Source organism: Vanellus vanellus (assembly GCF_965231255.1).
Source record: "Vanellus vanellus genome assembly, chromosome: 7".
Taxonomy (NCBI): Eukaryota; Metazoa; Chordata; class Aves; order Charadriiformes; family Charadriidae; genus Vanellus; species Vanellus vanellus.
Window position 1 is genome coordinate 40173536 of NC_138912.1, and position 17054 is coordinate 40190589.

Sequence of the window (17054 nt, forward strand, 5' to 3'; positions counted from 1 at the left end):
AAAACACATTTAGCTGCATTTGGACTGCTTTGGAGTTGTTGAAGAATGATATGAGGATCTTCTCCTCACTTTCAAAAATCTTACAAGGTGTCCCATGTTTGTCTTTCCTCCTCCCGGAAGTGAAAAGGGAGCCTGGAAAGAAGAGAGTTTCTTTTCCATCCATATAAAGAAAATCTCTTACTGGTGGTGTAGGAATCTTTCACTGGAAAAGAGGGTCTGATGGAATCACCTCATACTGCTAATAAATGTGCATAGAGCATAGATACAGCAATAGAGAATTGTTTTATTACTTAATGATAACTTTAATAAATATAAATATTTAAACACTGAAATCTTGACTTCCCACATCAAGAAGTTTCTGTAGTCTCCTGTATTTTCAGTGTGGTCTTGGCGGGGATTCCCTTTTTTTATATTTTGATTAGTTGTCTGTCACGGGCTTTTGAGCCTACCTTCTCTCTGCATGGATTTAGCACTTTTCGTTCTCCTAAGCTGAGGAATTTAGGTGTCTGCAGCCTCCTGGCCACACCTGCCTCCGGAAGTGGAATCCAAGTCAGATGTTCTTGGGTAGCAACTTTGTCTGTCTTCTGGATATCCGTGTGTATTGTGTGTATCTTAATAGAGGTTATTCTCTACTTTTCAAGACAAAATTACTGGAAATAGCACACGTGATAATTCCAGGGAAGTTTTCTCCCTGTGTACTTGGCCTGTTATAGGCTGCATTCCTTTAATACCTTAATGCTTATAAAAGAATGGAGCAGTTCCATAGTTAAAGAAAATCCACGCTCAAACCTCTAATGCAATGTAGAAGTGACCAGGTTTTTTTAATAGAAAATCCAAGTGTAAAATCAAGTGCTGATCCTCAGAGATAAACCGAGTGAGTGTCTCAGGATACAAATGTTCAGCCTGCTAACTTAATAGTTTGCATATATAAAGTTGACTGCCATAATTTCTCAAAGGAGTGTCTGCTCTGCTTTGCTGCATAGAAACCAAAGTCCACTTAAAAGAAATGTCATAATATGTACTAGAGCAATACATATTGCTATAAATTCTGTATCATAATGAATCAATGTTCGTCACATGAACATTGTACATCAAATATAATTTTATGTATAATCATAGTATACGAGATAATATATTTTATATATAGGAGCTAGAATGCACAGCCCTCTCTTAAGGGAAATGTTTCAGAACATGGATGATTTACCTTCCGTTGTGTTTTGCTGTTAACAATATAGCAAATGGTGTTTTCTAATCTCAGTTGCAGAAGCCAGTCGGTCACATTTAAAAGGGACAGCTGACATGAGTGCTTTACATGGCACTTGTGTATATCGTTGTATTTTATTTCTTTGTTCTTGCTTTCTTTTTTGTTTGAATGCCGGTGCCTTCAGTAATCAGGAGGATGAGTGGCTGCCTCTGAAATGTAGCGTGTTTATCAAGATGCACCTGTGCATAATGAGATTGGATGTTACGAGGCATCGCTGGGATTCCAGCATTCTCAGTACCTTTAGTCAAGCCAGACACAACTGCCCCTCGGATGGGTGACCTTAGAGTTGCTTGTGTGGAAATGCAGTGCCTCTGAAAGCACTCTTGACTGGCTTAAAACAGTCAACCTTAGTGCACCGGTGTTCGTTCTTCTCCTAAGTCCATGAATTGGTAGAAAATGAGCGTGTCTCCTGCCAAATGTAGTTGCAGTATATAAATCACTCAGACTCATTAGTTTCCCCATAGGGGAAAACTAATCCGTTACTTGCTTTATGATTTTTGCTGCGTAATCACCGAATGAAGCCTAATTACAGGTGACTGGACATTTTGCATATTGGGGTGGTGGCAGTGAACTTGCCACTAAGCGCTCTCTACAGCTAGCACTTCCTTTCCTCCCCATTATTAAGTGTTCGTTAGTCGTGGGTACTGCTGTAGCTGCCTTGTTCTTTGCCTCAGCGCTCTCTGATGCTGTTATACGGGTTCATTTTGCACCTGGCCCTTTGATCCACTTCCCCTCTGCCTTTTTCCCTTTTACTTCTTTGCACTGTATTGTTTCATTCTAAATTAAACTGCAAAATTAGCAAATAAGTAAATCATGAGATTAGAGGGACATTTCCAACCAACTGGCTGCATCGTATTTCATATCCACCCTACATTTGGCTTTGCTTGGAGACTGCATGTCCCGTAGTTCTCGCCTTGTACAGTGTCTAACAGAGCCCATTCCATTTCTTAGCTCATCTGAGCTTCCCTCCTCTGTAATCAGGATGATTAATAACATTAGGCTACCTTTATTAAGTCAGGTAATAGAAACCAAAGCTTATTCAACTCCAGCTTTTCCACTTGCTACTTCCAGTGCCAGCTGGAAAGCACTGGTTCAGCGATCTCCTTCTCCCCCCTCCTCTCAATAATACCAAATGTTGTTCTGTTAACGTACTTTCTCTGAAGCGCTATAATGCAGTGCGTGGCTTCTCAGATAAAGCTGTAAACTTCTGCTTTATTCTGAAATTGCTTACTATTGCAGTAAAAACCCTTTTGTGCTGAGATCTGAAGATACAGATCTTCTGGGTCGAAGTCAAGATGTCTGTGTGTACTACTCTTTGGGTGAGCATAGCGTAATGTTCCTTCTGCGACTGGGGAGAAATGATACTGAAATAAAATGCTGGAGTGCGTGTAGGTTTTTTGGAGGACAGGATTGTACATGATAAGCACAAAAAGAGGAAACTTTAGCAATATGTAACGAAGCAAATTTCCTTTATGGTGTGCAATCCGCTATGCTTTTATAGGATTAGGGTAAGTATGTACATTGTCTCTGGGTTGTTTTCTAAATAATTTAGATGTTATTATATGCAGAGTAAATTGGCTCAGTGGTGCTCCTTTCTGCTAAATACATGCCTTGTGTGGGATATAAAAGTAGGAATAATCTTTGTCAAAAGGCTATTTTATAAAGAAGTAGTCGTCTCCGGCTTAAAATAAACCCCAGTTCTGGCTTTCTTATTCTACATTGCAGCACAAAGCAGGCTGACTAGTAAGGGTTTCTTGAGTTGTGCTGGCAGCTCCAAAGCAGCTCGGTGCCCCTCCGGAGGCCGCAGAAGTAGTATAACCTTCCCTGTGCTGTACGTATGTTGTAATAAGGCATCTGGGAGCAGGCGGCTGGGGCCCAAGTGCATCACCCCTGCCCCAAAAGCTATCGCTAGCTGCACAGGAAGGGCTGGAATTGGTCCTTATCTATTTGTGAAAGTATATCCAGCAGAAATCCGGCAGTTTAGTTGTCAGTTATTAACCTTGCAGAAACTCAACACAGCCAGAATTTGGCGGAAGTTGAGCAAAATTGAGAAAGCGTACTCGGGTTAAATGAAACACTTGAAAAGTCTGTATTGATGTGTACCGGCAGAGCTGAATGCTCTCATCTGTGCATTGTTGCCAAATTTGCTTACATTTTCAAATACCTACAGTATAAATTCATTATTAGTACTGAGTTATTTTGCAGAGCTAGTATTTTCAGTGGAGGAGCCAAAAGTTATGCAGAATATCTTGAACAGTTGTAGCTCCAGGTCTGTGGTACCAGTTATTTCAGAGTCCGAAAGAAAGAATGGATTCTTCTCTTTTTTTTTTTTTTTTTTATTTCTCAAAATATTTTTACGTGCTCCAGGAAACCCAGCAGGCTATCAATTTACTAGAGAACAGAAACATTTTTTTCCCATGGAATTTTTTGCTAAGAAAATTGTGGCGTAATTAAATTCAGGTACTGGTGAGGATCTAAAGTGTTCTGCAAATTGAGTTGTTTTGTTTGTGTGCTGATTCAGAGGATATGCACACAACTTAGCGATTTGGCTCAAGGGTATAAAACTACTGGAACATTGTGGCACTCTTTCGGGACATGTCATGCATCTTCTCCGCCAGGGACAACGGAGGGTCATTAAACCTAGCTGCTGACTTACCAAGTCTTATGCAATGACTATATGTCTAGTTGAGTTGCCATTGCTGCCAGGCTCTCATGTGGCTGATTCCGTATCTCGTATTTTGAGGTGAATTAGCTGACTCATATGGACTTTCACATTCATTTCCAAAGAAGCTTCCAAGTGGTCCTTTGCATCTTTCTCAGTAGCGGGATCTCTCACTATGCTGGGGCACGCCTCTGGCATGCCGGATTCATGCAGCTGCGGGTAGAAAGCAGCAGGATGCTGTGATGCCAGGGTGCATGCCTGAATTTAGTCCTGTGCTCAGCGGGGTCTTCTCTGCAGCACCCTCAGCCCTGCCGTGTGGCACGATGCCTCAGGCACGTGTATCAGCTCATGGACATAGCTCTGAGTGTAGACCAGGAACGCGGTGCCTTATCCCAGAGGTTGGGTTTTGGTCCGCTGGTTTCAGAAATGTTCTGGGAAGCAGAATGCCAAGGGACAGCTCAACAAACCAACATACCTGTATGTTTTTTGTGCCTTTCCATTTCTTTTCCATCTAAAGATCAAAAAAAAAAAATAATCTCAGGTTTTCAGGATATTTAGGGCCACGTTACGTCCTCAATGACAGTGAAAAATTCTCTTGTCCTTCATTTCATTTCACTGGCGTTGCTGATGGGAATTTGGAAAGCAATGATAATGAAGATGCACTGGGTGCCATCTCTGTTCATTCCATGATGTCTGCGGAGAGAAATGGAGTTAGAGCAGTAGGAAGGTCCCGTCACCTGTTAAGCTGCTGCTCCTACCTCTCACTACACAACTGTTGGGAGGATGGTAATTACCCTCTTTGCATTAACAAGTGACAGACTAATTTTAAGCTAACTTTTGCTGATAAATACAGTAGAACTGCAGACGCTGTCGTTAATTAAAGTATGCCTTTTAGGAATTGGTTCTTGTGAGTAGTATTACAAGCAGGTGGCCGCTTTCAGTAGAGTTTTAAAACAGTACAGTGTTTTCAGCATCACGGCTTCAGCTGAATGACTTTTAAAATAACTCTAGGGGGGGCTGCCCTATTTTTAACTGCATTCTTTAATTGCTACTTTTCAGTCTTCTGTGCATTTTTATAATATATTTCAACCTAAACATGCAATTTGTGTGTTTCAGATGAAATGTTACTGTCATTCCACTATACTTTGTGGTGGTTTTTGCAATGTTAGAAAGTAGTATGCTATTAGTTCTTTGATTTTAATGACATTTTAGACAAAGTTATTCTCAAAGGCAATGAATTCCAGCAGAAGCCATGCCAGGAATTTCTGAGAAAAGGGTATATTGTTGCCAGTTCTGCTAAAAGTGATGCTACATTATAACCTTCCAGCCTTACAGGGCATTTCTGTTTTGGGTGAAGTAATAGTTCTGTGCAAGGAAACAAAAGCATGCCCCCCTGCAGCAACAGAAGATGATTTTATACTAATTAGGGAGGTAAACCTTTTGCATATTTGGTCTATGTGAATCCTTGTGCATAACGCCATTGAAAAGACGTTGTGGTTTCTTTTACTCATTTTATAGTAATCTGCATATCCCATATTTGTTCTGTCAAGTTTTACCTGGGAGAATTATTGGTACTGAGGTGCCTGTGACAGGTTATCACCCTAGCTGCCAGTTAAGTGCGTGCCAGAAGCAGAGATGAGTAGAGGTTACCATATCTGCAAACAACAGGAGTGCTTGTTTAGAGGACACTAGTCAACTAGCAACGTGTCGGAAAACCCACTGTTTTTATTTTCCCTACAAAAATGGCTCTGTACTAAGAGTATATATTCACTGCTAGGCTAGGACCTGGGTCTGACAGATTTGGTTTTTTCAAAGTCTTACAGAAAGGCTTCTATTTTAAGGGCACTCTAAACTTTCACACAAAGAGCAGAGAAACTGGATGGATAAATGTGTATTAGTGGTCTTGAAAAATTATGAGATGGTGATACTGCTTTGACAGCATTACTTTACTTTGGAAATCTTGCGTCAGGAAAAAAACAGTCACAAAATGTAACCTCAGCAACTGCAGGAGATTTTGTTTAAAACAACAAGTGACTTCTTAAAGTCACTGATGTCCTTTTTTTATGAGATTTGTCTTCCTCCTCACCGTAGTGCAGCCCTGATATATCAGGCAGCGTGTTCCCGCTCGTTCCCTTGCTTTTGCCTCCTAACTCAGCTATTGCTTTTTGATTTGGTATTCCAATTGCATAAATTAGCCCAGATAATCTTGTGTTTTCCCATAACTCACAGTTCTGATGGAGTGTTGAGACTCCCAGTTTCTCTTGTTTATTTCTCCATACTTTTTTGCCCTTGTATCTGGTATTGATGACATTTGCTTTTATGCCTTTGTTTACAAAACTCTCTGTGGGCTTTAACTGAACCCTTCTCAGTCCCAGTTTGGAAAGCTCATCACACCCTTAGCAAGACTGTGTGCAGACACTCTTCCCATTTTCTCTGAGCTATGTTCTGTCCTTGCCCAACAGCCGCGGTTAAAGCTCTTCTGATAGCACTGTATAAGCAGCTTGCCCTTTTCCTGCTGGCTCCATCCATTCTTGCCAGAGTTGGGGTCCTCACCATCTTGGCTGCCACCCCCAGCTACGGTCTTCAGTGGGAGTACCAGTTCACCCTGTTGTGTACAGAATTGGAAGGTCATCCAGCCAAGCCGTAATACTTCTAAACCTGCTTTTGTCATTGGATGCACAGTACAGCAGATACAGAGAAGCGGTCTGCTACAGGTGCTCAGCAAATCTCATGGGCCCCACTAGAGCAGTGGACCAAACAAGGAGGAAGGAAAAGAATCTATTTTTTTAAAACTTTATTAAGGTATTGTCCTTTTTAAAGCAGCTTTTTAGAGTAGTAGTGTTATGCTTATAACTTTCCATAAACTCTCAATATCCGAGGTACAAGTGTACTTGCTATCTGTGCAGAAGCTTCTAAAGTGCTCACTGAGGTCCTTTCCCCATGGGTTTGGTGCTTCTGCAGGCACGCTGAAGGCATTTCAGCCTGGCATGGGCACGAGTATTTTTTTTGTTTGGAAGGAGGGACGTTCTGCAAACAGCCATTCTCCTTTTGCTTTTTTGAATATTTTAGGAATAACATCACATGTTAGGACTTCTCCTGTAAACAGTTCTGCATGAAAAACTGTAGGAAAACACAAGGTTTTGAATTTAGAACAAAGGCTTCCAATACTAAGAGGTTGGCGGACATTCAGTTGTTAAAAAAAAAAAAAAAAAAAAAAAAAGGGGAAGAAAAGACAGTAATAAAGAAAATTGGTCTCGTGACAAGAATTAATAAAATGACCAGTAAATGTTGTCATCTCTAATATAAATGCAATTCTGGGGAATGAAAATTTATCTCATGTATTGACACATTGCAATTCATATACTTAAATGTAAAGCGCGCCATTCTGGGCTCTGGCAGCTTGTAATGAATCCTTCTTTTTGGAAAAAGAACAGATTTGTTTTGGTTTATTGTTGTTATGCCCTTGTTACCTCAGGCATAGCTGCCACTGCACTCTATCAACCTATCTTTCTTCTGCTTGTAGAACTTCTGCAGTTCATTCCAGTTTTTTACCTGTGGTAAATGTGTCAGCTGGATATTCCAACTTTCTTATGGCTGTAAAACTTGCTCCTGCCTTTTGGAGTAGCACGTGTTCTGGCACCTGATATGTTGTGCTGTATTGGAGGGCCAGATGAAATATCCCACCAAAAACAGTTGAAGTAGTGGCTTCTGTGGGTGAAAATTTATTGTATGCACCCTGTGTAAGGCTGGAATTGAAGAGTTCTGAAATCATATAGCTTAATAAAAGGATGAAGGGTTTTTTTTTTTGTGTGAAATATAGATGGTGTTTCCCATGAGCCATTTAAAACTCAACTGATGCCATAAATACAAAGAGCTAGACTTAAGGACACTATTTCGGGTGACCTCTCCTAACACTGCTAAGCTTTTCCCAAGAGTTCAGCATTTAAGAGCTTATATTGGAGCAGAGATTTTTTTTTTAAGTGCTCTGAAGGTTGCCATTGTTCTAAGCCTGTGGGTTTTGTCTATTAGTATCTCATTTGGGCTGTTGTCAGTCTTGGTCAGTAGAAATAAATCACTGCAGCTTTGTGGCTCCATCTCATCTTTAGGATTTTGGAACGCTATGTGCAAGATCAGATTCCTGGTGCGACAGTCGTGGTGGAATCCATTGGTGCGCGGAGGTTTGGGGATGGGTACTCTGAAGAGGATTACACCAAGTCTGACCTCATGGTCTACGCAATCGACCCGCAAACAAATAGAGCTATAATGAGGAATGAACTTTTTAAGTAAGTATGTTATTTGTTGCTCTTCCTGTATTTCTATGGAGCGTTTGGAAGCCTGTTGGTCTGTCTCTGTTAGCAAGTGGTTCAATGCAACAGGAACAGAAAAATTTATTGAAGCGCTTGGTAGCCCTACCCTGTGTGCAGCTTGGGAGCTTACAGCTGCACTAGGTTCAATCCATTCCCTTGAGCTGAATGGCCCCAGTACGGGTGATTTAGACATTGTTGCCATGACGGGTTGCAATACATTTTGTCCACCCTGTTGGAGGAGCTTCCAGTTTAAATTCCTCTGAAGGAATTTACTTTCTATGTACCAAAACTTCTCTGTAATCTCCAAGCAAGGGCTTTGGTGCTCCAGTTGTTGACCTTCAGGCTTTCTGCAGTTTCCATTTGGAGCATATTTCTTTCTCTTTTCTTTTTTGTGGAAACCAAAGGAGAAGAAGAAAGGGAAGGGAAAGGAAGAGGTGTGGTGTGCACCTAGTCTGAAGCATGGATATCAGGTGTACCCAGGTATACACCTACGTGCAGGAAATCAGTAGTGTACACAGGTGCCCAGTGGGCTGAGCATCCCACCAGCTGCTAGAGGAGATGGTAAACAGCCGTATATAGGCCACTTACATTCATAATTCGATGTCGGTTTGCATTTTCAATTGACTTCCAAATTAGCAGTTAAATTCTAGTGTCGCATAAACCAAAAGAGACGGTTTTTCATTGGCTGGTTATACTCACAGCATGTTGCCAGTGAACGGGCCAACTCTGGTCACTGCAGCAGAGTGGTTTGATAGGGGGCTTGGGCTTTTGCACCTTAGCAGAGCTCCAGTGGCATATCACTCTGGCAAGCTACTGCTCTGGGGGACAGCAGTAACGCCGCGCTCTGCCTGCAATAAGAAGAGAAGCCAAAGATTACATGGGTAAGGAAAGGAAATTAAGGTAATCTCTTTACATGGTTTTTCTAAGTCATCAAAACAAAATTAGTGTCTCAACCCATTCAGCTGCCAATGTATCAATATAGTTGTAGAATCATTTTGTTAGAAACTGTATTTTTGTGTTTCAGCATTCTGCATATGATTCAAAGCAATGAAAATGCAAATCGGGCTCTTCTGCTAAAGAGGCCACTGTCTTTTGGGGTTTTTTTTGCAAGTGTTTCACCTTTGTGTTTGTTTTTTTATCTCAGTGAAAACTAGATCATACTGTTCTATGATGGTATAAAGAAGCATGTCAGTCAGCAGCCTAAAAAGCAAGTGGCTGTGAGCCATCTCGGTGGGCTGTGATTGAAAAAGGGTTTGCTCTTCCAAGCTCTTAATTTAGTATAGATGAATTATAGCATACTAAAGCTCTGCATATATTCAGAGTTTATAGGTTGGAAAAGATCACTGTGATCAGTCTGACCTAGTATAATAAAGACCACAGGAACTCCCAAAATTAATTCTGTTTTGAGTGTGTCTTTCAGCAAAGCAACTGCTCAAGAAAATCCAATCAACTACCACATTTGTGTTGTTATTGCAGGGTAATTATTTTTACTGTCAAAAATTAGGCCTTTTTTTTTATTTGTCTAGATTTAGTCATAGAATTTTATTATAACTTTAGGTGCCAGATTGAAGCATCCAGTTGGTGCTTCTAATTTCTGGTACCCACCAAGGTCTAGACTTACAATCACGTCATGCTCTTAATGTTTTTTTCCTTGAGAATTTCCTTGACCTCTGCACTCTGGGCTATGTTTTAATTCTTTTAATCACTTACAGTTTTCCCTGAACCCTCTCCAGTCTTCTAGCATCACTTTCTGAACTAGCAATATAAAAATCAGATGCAGTTTAGCAGTGGTAGCTTTTGGAGCAGTGGCAACGCAACCTCCTTCCTTCTGGTGGCCATTTTTTGTTTGTAGGTAATCTCCATGGTCATAATTGGGTCTTCATGATGCACCAGTAATTTGTGTTCACTTGTCTACTGCCAGAGCTGCTGATCGTTCCCAGAATGGGGTCTCTGTGATTTTTATTCCTGATTTTATTCAAGAGTGGAAGCGGAAATTAAGGAAACCTGGCAGGAAGCCAGCAGAAATCCCCGACAGATAACCATTTTCCTTTCTCTCTAAAGAAAACTGCCAGTAAATCTGCTTGCAGTGCTCCAGTAAGTGACTTGTAGCCCAACCCACTCCCAAAACTAGTCTCGTTAAAATGTATCTTACCGCCTTACACCCAAACTATCTACTGATCACAGAATCACAGAATGGTCAGGGTCGGAAGGGACCTCTGGATCTCACCCAGTCCAACCCCCCTGCCAGAGCAGGAGCACCTACAGCAGTTGCACAGGACGGCGTCCAGGCGGGTTTGGAATGGCTCCAGAGCGGGAGACTCCCCGACTTCTCTGGGCAGCCTGTGCCAGTGCTCTGCCACCCTCACAGGAAAGAAGTTCCTCCTCAGGTTAAGATGGAACTCCCTATGTCCAGGTTTGTGTCCATTCCCTCTTGTCCTATCACTGGGCACCACTGAAAAGAGACTGTTCCCATCCCCCTGGCACCCTCCCTTTAAGGATTTATAAGCATTGATAAGATCCCCCCTCAGTCATCTTTACTCTAGACTAAAAAGACCCAAGTCCCTCAGCCTTTCCTCATAGGAGAGATGTTCTAATCCTCTCATCATCTTTGTAGCCCTTTGCTGGACCCTCTCCAGCAGATCCCTGTCCTTCTTGACCTGGGGAGCCCAGAACTGGACACAGTACTCCAGATGATCCCTCTTTGTCATTACTTTTCCTCTTTTGCAGTTTATAAATTCTTTGAGGTTTGTGTTTTCTTCCAGTGATAGCCAGTTTAGAGTATGGCCAAAGTGGGTATCCCATTAGAAATGCTCAAAGTTAAAAGGAAATTATTCAGTGCTGTCCAGGTTCAGAAAATTTATATGACCTTGATGACACTTGAAAATCCTGACACCCTTTTACTCCTCACTTTGGAAAGCTCTCTGCAATTTTACTGTTAGTAGTATATGAAGGTGAGCTAGTATCCGTGCGTGGAGGCAGTTAGCTCTTTCAGCTCCACCAAAAGGATCTTTTTCTGATGCAGACTCTCTTAATGGACAGAAAACGTGTCCCTCTTCATTTTGGGGCCCTTTGAAAATACAGGAATGTCTTTTTAGGGATGTTTGTGCATCCAGTGAAAGACAGAATAGAATAGAGTTAAAAAGCAGTTTTTCAAATGTGAAGGGAAGATTATTCGTTTGCCTGGTCTGAAAATGTATGGGGTATCAGCTTAGAAGCAACCTCATTGAAATGCTCCACCTGCCTGCATACTCAGCTTTTCTTTTTTTTTTTTCTTTTTTTTCTCTTTCTCTTTTCTCTCTTCAAAAGCTTTTAAATATTTAAATCAGCAAAATCCTGGGGAATGCTTTCCTGGCTTTAGGGTAGAGGTGAGTAAGTAAGGAGAGAAATGAAGTGAGAGTTTTGTAGCTTGACATCTGAAGTTAACACATTTTCCCTAGCAAGTGGGTGAACCTCAAGAGATTTGGCTCGGCTCAGGTGCTTACCCAAATCTAGAAAGAAATTTCTTTCTGCAGCCATCTTTCCTGGGGTTCTTGATCTTTGTATTTCTTGCCCCAGTAACAGCACACAGTAGCAATGGTTGTCCCCTCATTGGGAAGGGATTGCCAAGATTCACAACCATCCTTCTGCCAGCCAGGAATCTGCTCCAGATCCTAGCAGAAAAGAGATGAATACAAGAAAAGATCATTTAATAAACTGGATATGGTGGGAGAAAGCTTAGAAAGTCAGAAAGAGATGGAGCCCCCCATTTTAAAAACTTAATTAGCAATAAGGAATATAAATTTAGCCAAGGTATTTTTCAAAAATTTCACGATGTATGCAGAAGAGAGAACTACCAAAACCACCGATTTAGCGCATGAATTCCACCAGTTGTGTTTTTAACACAAGTTACAAAATGACTGTGTGTTGGAAGATACCTGTGGCTTTTCTTAAATGAGCTTTTTGGGAACACCCTGCTGGGTTTCGGCCTGCAAAACATAGCGGAGGCCCTGACTTTAACAGAGTTGATGTTAAACCTGTCACTGTTTGAAACCAATATCTGTAAAGGTCTCTTAAGGAATGTGGGGGTAAATGGAGGACGGAGCGGAGCAGAGCGACCTGTTTGCAGGTGGCGTGCTGCTGGCATATAGACAAATATCACTTGTGACTCATCCTGCTTGGTGCTGGCAGCCAGGCACAAGTCAGAGTCGTGCTGGGGTCCCAAAAGTGCTTGGCTTTAACTGGAGCTGGGAGGAAGGATGGTCGAGACAGCTAATGCCTGTCTGTGTCAGCAAAGTCACGCTCCTGACCAGCTGCAGAGCTGCATTTCTATGAGAAGTAAACTCCACTAAACCAACACTAATGTTTGAGGCTCCCATAATCACCTCTGGGAAATGTCGCTGCAGTACGTCAGGTCATGTCCATGTCGTTTATGAAATGAAGAGATATAAGGAAATGCAGTGTGCTCCAGATGTGTGGGATTAATGCTGACGTGCACAGCAACAGCGCATGCACAGACTGTGCCATACTCACCACCAGGTTATTTTGAATGGACTGCTTCACATCCAAAACTCCCAAACGAGTAGCCCAATCCCACGTATTTGCATTCAAGCCAATTGTTTGGCCGGAAAACAAAGACGTGATTTAGAAGTCACAGACATAATAGCTGCGCTGTGTTCCTCGCTGCCAGCTGGGGAAAACCCATGTGTCTCTTAAGATATGCTGGTTTTTCCCTAACCTGTACTTCGTAAGACTGATACGCAACAAGAGATTCATACTTCTTCTTAGGACTGTTATGACTGATTACCTGACATTTTTATTAATCAAGAATCTGTCTGGTTACACAGAAAAATAGGTCTGGATAGTAACTGTGCTTTGTTGTTTTCTCCCTCTACCACAAACTCCTGAAAGACTTTGAGGCCACTTAGATAATTTTACAGACTGAAACGATCAGCCTTCTTTTTTATCTTTTATATGAAAGAGAGTTTGATTTATCAGAGCATAAAAAGCAGTTGAATCCAGAAAATTTCTCCTGCATATATTAAGTGGAAAATGTCCACCGTTAAAAATAAAATGCTTACCCTGTCTGAATCTTTTGCACAATGTGTCATGTTTCATCATGGAGTAAATGTGCACGGTTGAGTTATGAACCTGTTAAAATAGGGTTTGTCAAGAAAACGCTAATGGAATTTTAACTGAGAGATTGTTAAAATCTTCCGGAGATTTAATGCTGTCCAACCTGAATGCTTTTGCCTACTCAAAGGACACGTAATATGCACCAGTGACATCTAGCGTACAAAAAAAAGAATCAGAGCTCTGTTTGTCTTGTGAACCATCATTGCAGGTCTTTATGCTGTGAAAACGGATTTTTGCTTAAATACCCAGAAAATGTTTTGCTGAAGGCATCAAGGAATTAGTTGTGAATATCAGCAGAGCATACTAATACAAAGGGAAATTATTCTTCAAAACACTTTGGGTTGCTTTTTGTGAGAATTTGGGTCTCTGAGCGAGCAGCCACTGCTCTTCTTTGAAGTTAGTCTCATGAAACCAGCACCATTTCTTCATTTGGGCTGAACTCAGCCTGCATGTTACGAGATCCAGCTAACAGGTTACGCACACAGGTCAGAGCACATCCTCCCCGAAGGTAAAAAAAAAAAAAACAAAACAAAACCAAAAACAAACAAACAAACAAAAACAACAAAAACCAGGGACAAACAATGCTATGACGGTTTATCAGTAAATTAATTTGAGAGGAAACCAATTGTAAGAAACAAACTCCCTTTAAGAAATGGTCTTTTAAGAGTGTAATTTCTGCCACATTATCACAGGAAGGAAATAAAAGCTATTTCTGACTTCAGGCATCCAGAATTTATATGCAGAAATCCTTTCAGAATATTTTTAGCTGTTGTTTTTAGTTGTTTGGGTTTTTTTTTGTTTTGTTTTGTTTTTTTATCTCAGCCTTTTTCACTTAACTTACTTTCTCCAGGAGAGCCACTGTATACATAAGGGTCTGGGGTTCTGCTCTAGCTAAGAGCCAGCAGGATCCTCCTCCATCCAGAGGGTGCCTCCTGCTTTGATCTATACAGCTGGTTCCTGCTACTTGGCAGCTTGTGAGACAGTCAATCTGCACTTCTGAAGTGATCCAAAAATTTTTGTTTTCCTTTGGAAGTTAAAACCTTGGTCAGTACATTTTTTCAAATAAAGCCTTGGCCAAAAATATTTTTTTCAAACTCCTAAAGTAAATTTCTCTAACAAACATACTGTTCGCTGTCAAAGTCATCCAGTAGAAAACTTTCCATCCTATGGGAAATGAGGTCATCTGATTAGGATTTGCATTTGGCCACCTGTCTTTAAACTGCCAATTATCAGATGAGATACTGAACTTCTTCCACTGCGTTTGCTTTCTCAGGGACTTTTCCAGCCCTGTGCCTGGTAACTCCGTTGTTCCAAGTTCCCTTCGTAGGTGATGCACAGATGGAAGATGGGCATTATTATAGGTTGCAAGCAGCGACAGCAGCACGTTTTTCCTGGTTAGCTAATACGCTGGTTTTGCCTAGGACCTAACTCTGTTTTAACAGTGTGCCTTCTAGGCCCGCTTGAAGGCTGTTTTTTCTTTGAAAGCTGTATAGATACCCTATTGTTCCTGTAATTAGTAACATTAGTCGAGATTGTTCTGGTATATGGCAGTGTTTGGAGAACCCTTCAAATTTAAATTATGGTTTATTATAAACAATTATTGCTTTTCCTTTTAGAAGAGGTGTGAAATTCCAGGAGAAATGGCCTCCATCTTCCCAAAAAAAGAAAAAAGAGGAGGCAGTTTACAGTAATCTCAGTTGTGACCTCCAATTTGACTTTAAGGAAACGAGTACAGATGATGTAGCATTTTCTAAAATGTTACTGGTTTCCTTGTTACGATTGTCCTGCATCTCAGGAATGTTGCTACAGATTCCATCCAAAAATTGCTGTGATGGAGAGGTTGCTGTCAGATAGCCTGAAGCCAGTGAGTAAACTCCCTCAAGCACTGTGCCAAACGTTGAGAGGGCACATCCTTCAGCTACTCTGATGTTCGTTCCCACTGGAGAGGAGTTCATCTGATCACTACTATTCTTCTGTGTTTTTCTCTTGCCATCAAAGAGCCCATGCTATAAGAGAAAAGTCTTACTCGAGTAATTCAATAAGTAGTACCAGCACTACAGTCTAAGGAAACAGCAGAGACACAGAGGCTAACTAGACAGAGCCGGTGTGAGAATGAGATTCAGAATCGATGCAGCTGGTAGGGTCAGGGGGGAGGATATTAATAAAAGCATAGTTTTTCCAAATCCCTTTTCTTTTTAATATTGAAAGGGAAGTCAAAAGGGAACAAGCTGTTGGCTATCCCTCCAGCCAAAGAATTTCCCTAAGCAAATGAGGAAAGTCCTCTAAAAATTACCCACTTCTAGAATAGGATGAAGTTGATCTTTAGGCCAGAGTGGTCTTTAGGGATATGTGCAGGAGGGTTAGTTAATCCTCTGCAACAATCCAGCGAAGGAAAAAGCACAAAGCAAGCAGTTTGCCATGCTGCTCTCAATGACATGGAGAACTTTTTGCCCCTAGAAATGCAGATAAGCTTCAGCTCACCTCTCCTTTTCAGTGTTTGAACTGTTCTGCTATTAAGTACGTTGGAGTTATCACTGACATAGGGATTATGGGGAATTACTAATTGTTAAGCACATAAAGAAGAGGTACATGCTTTATCAGATCACAGTTATTAACCCAACTATGCAGTAATTCCAACACAGTTAATGAACTTGGCTGTAACAGTTTTCTTTTGTGACATTGAAGGTTCCTGGATGGCAAACTGCTGGATATCAATAAAGAGTTTCAGCCATACCTGGGGCAGGGGGGACGCATCCTGGAGATCCGCACCCCAGATGTGGTAGCAAACGTCAAGAAGCAGGCACAAGCTGTAGGCTACACGGAAGGTGCCTTGCTTGCTCTGGCCGTCATAATCATCCTTTGCTGCATGCCAGCTATTTTAATAGTTATGGTCAGCTACAGACAGTAAGTACTCCTCCTCCTTCTTGTGGTAGCAACGTTGTAGTAGGGATGCTATATTTCTTAGCAGAACTGCTTTGAAAATTATCCTTCATTACAAGGAAGTTGTTGCAAAGGGGAATATTTTTAATTTCCCTCTCACCACAAGAGTTGGTCAATGCTTGATGCGTGTTGTGCATGAAAAGAGAAAATGCATGGGAAGTGCATCTTGCTCTCTTTCTAAATTTGTGGTGCAGGAACTGTTTTAGAATACATCCCAAAACACAAGATCAAAAGTGAAAGTTTGAAACAAAGTGTAGATTCAGAGCTGAATTTCATGCCAAAAAAAAAAAAATCCAAAATAAAATTATGTAGCTCAGGCCAAATAAGAGGATTCAACTTTTTTCTGTTTAAATCCTAAGATACTCATAGTTATATTTTTCCCTACCTGTATGCTTCTTAATTGCAAAAGTTTCATGAAGAATTGATTTTGTGCCATTTTAGCACTATCTAACGCAGCGTACACCAGAGAGAACCTTCTTGATATTTCCACTCACTTCTCATAGACTCAAGAGGTTTATGTAATTGGGCTAATAGACTAATTAAAGCATCAACATCACTAACAGGTTCCTCTTAACTAAGCCTATTCAGGTCCACCCATATTTAAAATCAATGTATTTGGACTGAAAGGCTGTATATTTATTCTTTAATTTCTTCCCATGAAAGATTTCTAATTCCTTGTGCATGCTCTGAGCACTCAAAGAATTACCAGTCATTACAGAATCAAAATATATAATTCTCTGCATCTTACCCAGTAATGGTTATATTCAAC

General features: G+C 41.0%; 1 protein-coding gene across 4 annotated transcripts in view; it reads left to right on the forward strand.

The window, feature by feature from the left end:
- The window catches only part of PCDH15 (protocadherin related 15), a gene marked incomplete at both ends in the record, with an annotated part of 369409 nt that overhangs the window by 326292 nt on the left and 26063 nt on the right, over positions 1–17054 (forward strand). For all 4 annotated transcript variants that reach the window (XM_082486051.1, XM_082486048.1, XM_082486050.1 and 1 more), the window contains 2 exons: positions 8033–8209; positions 16031–16249. In XM_082486051.1, the coding sequence (XP_082342177.1) occupies positions 8033–8209; positions 16031–16249 (396 nt within the window). The remainder of the gene's footprint in view (positions 1–8032; positions 8210–16030; positions 16250–17054) is intronic.